The 5523-nt window shown below is 34.1% G+C and overlaps 1 protein-coding gene across 1 annotated transcript in view; it reads right to left on the minus strand.

Annotated features, from left to right (window-relative positions):
• Window positions 1-767, minus strand: part of LOC110445655 (peptidyl-prolyl cis-trans isomerase-like) — a 4849-nt gene extending 4082 nt beyond the window's left edge. Inside the window, exon 1 of the mRNA XM_021490379.1 lies at window positions 648-767. Within this exon, the coding sequence (XP_021346054.1) occupies window positions 648-740 (93 nt within the window). The 5' untranslated portion in view covers window positions 741-767. The remainder of the gene's footprint in view (window positions 1-647) is intronic.
• Between the last annotated feature and the right edge of the window lie 4756 nt (window positions 768-5523).

A 5523-nucleotide genomic window follows, 5' to 3' on the forward strand; every position in this document is an offset into this window, starting at 1 on the left:
CCACCCCACCCCCCTCTATAACGTTACAAATGTACAACTACGGATAAAGCAGATAGTTTAAACCTAAACTTGTACTTCATAAACGTAAAACGTGCAAGATTGAATTCAAGGCCAACACCTTGGGGTCTGATAGCCCATCAGAAAAGATAACATAACTAGTGCCCACTAAGGTTACAGCCAACCTTGGGGACTGATAGCCCATCAGCAGAGATCACATTACGAGTGCCCACTAAGGTTACAGGCAACCTTGGGGACTGATAGCCCATCATCAGAGATCACATTACTAATGCCCACTAAGGTTACGGCCAACCTTGGGGACTGATAGCCCATCAGCAGAGATAACATTACTAGTGCCCACTAAGGTTACGGCCAAACTTGGGGACTGATAGCCCATCAGCAGAGATCACATTACTAGTGCCCACTAAATTATATTTTATGAAATATAACAATGTTAAAATTTTTCTGAACTATATTTATTAAATGCAATCATAGCATTAACACTTATTTTAATATATCATTACCACCAATTATATATAAAATAGCACAAATGTTATAAAACTTTTGTATATCTCATAGCAATTAGTAAACTAGAATAAAATATTCCTCTATTGATAGTATGTACATGGCACGTATCTAATAACACTTACGTTTTTTTTCGTGTACGTTGCTGTTTTGTCTGCTTCAGAGATGGATACGATAGCACAGTAAACAAAAAACAGCAGGAGACACGAGTTCGCCATCTTTGATCAATATAATGGGTGACACGTCTGTTGAAAAAAGAAATCATTACTTTTATTTAGTTTATCCTTCTATAATTGTTATCTTTGAAACAGATGTCACCACTATCGACGAGGGCGACCGATGTTACGAGCTAGATAAACTATTATGTTGGGAGGACTTGGTCTTCTTTCAATCACTGTAGTATACCGACTTTATATATGGATAATGATTACAGTGCGTGATAGCTGTTGACTGAAGTATATTTTGTTCGACAACAGATCCTTAATCAACATGGTATCGAATACATGATTTACACATTGTATCGAATACATGATTTACACGGTATCGAATACATGATTTACACGGTATCGAATACATGCTTGACACGGTATCGAATACATGATTTACATGGTATCGAATACATGATTTACACGGTACCGGATACATGATTTACACGGTACCGGATACATGATTTACACAGTATCGAATACATGATTTACACGGTACCGGATACATGATTTACACAGTATCGAATATATATTGTATACAAAAAAGACTAACTAGTTTAATATTCATACAGCACAGAGTGTACAATTATAATAAGACAATTAATTTGCTAATAAAGTATTTTTCTGACAACATCAAAATCAAAATTGAAATGTAGTGTGTAAAATTGCAGACATTTACAATTAAGATATAAAACTGGAGATTATAAAAACAACAACGGCTACTACACGCCACGTTTGAATACCTGTTTGATAATAAAAGTCGATTGATATTATATAAACACGAATATGATTTTTTTTTTTTTTTTTTTTTTTTTTGTTTCCAACAGTCATTCTTATGTATAATGCATTGCTCAAGATTTTGTTTTGAAAGTAATATTTAAAAAAGCATCTGTAATATATTATACGTATACCTTGCTTTTGTTTCCTTGACTTGATGTTTGGTCTTAAACTGTTTTAAAATTATTATTTTTGTTAAAAAACACAACATAAGAGGTATTGGTCATCTGGTGTGAATGATTACACGAGTCCTAATAAGATAATTGATGAACGCAGGCATATCTTCCTCTATGTCTATATCTAAGTATACTGTACATAATGGTTACAATCATACACAAATAAATAAAAATATAAGGCATTCTGTAATGTATAGACAAGAAAGTGTTCTTACCTGTTTTCAGCTTGGTTCAAAAGGAACGTTTGTTAATCTGTGTACGTTTTAAATAGGATTCATATTTCGCCACGAAGTCCGCTCGAGGACAGACCAATGATGAGGCTTCCATCTGTGGTACGGTCAATACCACGTACCCATTCAGATAGGAAAGATGAGAACAACTACATGTAATTGCACGTGTACAGTCTTGTCGTAACATCCGTGACACGTGGCTGAGCAACTTAGCTGCAGTAATTCCTTTCTGAAATATGTTTTACAAGATATGAATTTTTGAAATAAATTTCAGATATATATAATATATATATATATATATATATATATATATATATGGGTTTTTGTAGGAGTTCAAGTTGATGTTTTTCTATATAAAAATAATTAAAGGCGATCTCCTGTTCATGAAATTGCCACGAGTGCAATCTTTAAAGGTTTTGTTTGATTGTACAGTGTAATTCTCATCCCCCCTAAACTTAACAAAGTCATTATATTGTAATCCTCATTTCAATAATAAAAAACTTTTCTCATTTTTCCTGCGACACACTGGTGACCAGCTTTATGCAGTCGAGATGCATTCCTCCTATCACACAATCTCTATCGTCAGTACGAACGATTTCGACCTCTACTGGCCATGTAACATCTACGTCAAAAATACCTCCCTTATCCCATAAGCACTTCTTAATAATTGCGGTACCTAGTGTCTTACCCGAATTCTATGTTATATGTATATGTGGCACCCCGTCCCCTCCTAGAATCCTGACCTCTACGGGCCAATATCATATTTATTGTAAATATATCTATTCAGTTCTGGTGAGGATTTAAACCTAAACTCCAATCGCTAATGCCGATTGATGTTGCAAGGTATTAATAACTATCTAAAATGAGCATTTTGATAAAAGTACTCTTAACATTTTGTACAATCTATCGACACCGGTAATGGTTGTTTTGTAATGTTTATACTGTATCTCCTACACGTTTTCAATTACATTGATTCACACAATACAAGATTATCATCTCTGACATGTACACGTATAACGCGTCACAGCTGGCTAGCAAACATATGTTGCTCGGACACAATTAACAACCGGTGTCAACCGTCTGTTTCTAGAACGTCTTCTGATCATCTACTAGATCACAAGTCCTTGAATCGATTGTCCCCTAAAATCCATCACCTAACCCATATAACCCATATAACACGTATTTGATAGTAGAGAAGGGTTTGGGTAGTAGTCGGAGCTTGTCACAATTAGACACAGCAGAGTGTCATGTGACATCCATTCAGAATTACAGATGTTATTGATTTACTCTTCCTCAAAATAGACCTATAATCTAGATGATATGCAACTCCTACCCGACTACAAAACAGCACACACTTTATGTATTATCATTTTAACCTAACAGACAGCTGTCAACATATTTCGATCATTGCAATTCCTGCGAAAACAACGTCTGGGAAATGAGCATTCCAGTGGATCCTAGAATGACGGAACAGTTGTATGATACAGTTTAATTCCTTGTTACATACTGTATCTATCCCCACATTTTCAAGGTACAATCACCTGCGTGTGTTACAGTCACCATTCAACCTACCTATCCAGTTATCTAGCGATATCACATCCCTTGTACCTGTCAACCGACCCATTGACCGATTAATGGGTGCTAGTTGTACCCTGGTATGTTATAATATAAACAAAACATATTGACTTTTTCTTGTTATGTCTTTTTTTCCTAGCATACTAGTAACACAAATGTTGACTGTTTGTGATTTAAGTGATTTTTGCTTTTCAAATCATAACATAAAATACGCACGTCTGTCTGTTTTAAAAAGGAACTGGTAGGCTTTGCCATCACCACAAACATGGCCTGTTTCTAGGTGAAATAACTTAAATAGTATATAATATAATATAACGGAGGGCTGATTTGCTGTATCGATCATATGATGGGAATCAAAACATACAATTGTATCTATATATTAGAACTTTTGTGATTTTTCAACTAAAGTTGAGAAAAAATACAATGGTGAGGGAACTTTTAAAGACATGAAGTATTCTTTAAGCAAAGCTCAGATTTTCTGATATTTAAAATATTTTGTCTTTTGATTATATTTTATCATCAATTTCTAGCATGCCACCATCACAGAGTCATATAACCTGTTTGAATACAATTATCATCGCCTGTAAACCTGAGTAGGAAGTTTTAATCTCTCGCTGTAACTTATACTGTGAAATAAAAAAAAATCGTTGTACATTAAATTTTGTTTATTTCGTGGATAACAAAAATCCACGAAATTGAAACCCCACAAAACATAAACTTGGTATGATATAGATAGGGGAAAATCAGAAAACAGCGAGATGTAATGTCCTTGAAACAGGCTAGTATATGAAGACCACGAAATTTTAACCCCACGAAAATAAATGATTCTGCAGTATGTTTAAATCCAGTGAACAGATTTGTAGATCATATTTGGACGTTTGCTCTCCTTTTGAAGGCCTTGCTTTTGTGTCGCATACTCTATATGAGGTCAGACCAGCACTTTCTAAGGTATGAGGATATAATTTGGTTCCAAGTGTACAAATGACCTCCATATTCGGTACACGCTGGATATGCGCTGTAAAACTCCAACGTCTATCTCTATCTTTGATTCAAAAATGTCAAGTTGGAAAGTTATTTCTTTGTCCGTTAGATGGTATTTTGGTACATTTTTTATTTTCATTTTTTTATTTGATACGAACAATAATTTACACTTTTTATGATGGAATCGCAATAGCCAGTTTTTTAACCGCTTCATCAAATTGCAGAAATCCTCTAGTTTCATAGATAGAGAATATTAGTATAATATAATGTGATCAACAAGCATTACTTTTGCTCTCTGCTAGATCGTGATGTATGTGACGAAAAATATAGACCAAACACACTAATTGAGATATTCCACTGGTGACAGTGTGTTATTTTGACGACTCCCGGTTACTTTTCCCTCTTGTTTTCAGTGTTTCAAAACATTGACTACCAAACACTTAGATTTTGTTGTTAATCCATATCTTCAGACTTGGCTTAATTAATTGAAATATAAATCTTTTTAAAAGTCTACATAATACTACTATGCAGTTCGTTGTCAATTTTCAGTCCATTCATTCATTATTTTAAATTAATGAAGCAAATTTTATCTTCTACATAAAAAGCCAAATTGTCGTTGATCCTCCCTTGATGATTTTTGTGTGAGACATCAGAAAAATCCTTAAAGCTGTCTTGGGTACAGAAAGGAGAAAATGTGATATAATTTATCTATATTGAAGATTTCCCGGACAGTAAATAATGCTATAGGTCAATATATACAATGAGTCGTAAAACAATTGTAAATAACATAATTATATCAAACGTTTTCAAGTGTGATTCTTTGCTCTTTATATGTACATAAATAATATCAAATATAACCACACGGGACAAAAGTTACCCTCTCCATGTAAACAAGTATGTGACGTCACATGAGGGAGGACCTACTTAGATTACTTGTTTTCTTCTATACACGTCAAAATTCTACTTCGTGATTACCTTTCCGTTGTTTAACAAACAACTCTTGTCAGACAGTTCTATCGTCTCCCGGACCTTATCGATCAGACTTTTTTTTAATTG

The sequence above is a fragment of the Mizuhopecten yessoensis genome, unplaced genomic scaffold (assembly GCF_002113885.1).
Source record: "Mizuhopecten yessoensis strain PY_sf001 unplaced genomic scaffold, ASM211388v2 scaffold2329, whole genome shotgun sequence".
NCBI lineage: Eukaryota > Metazoa > Mollusca > Bivalvia > Pectinida > Pectinidae > Mizuhopecten > Mizuhopecten yessoensis.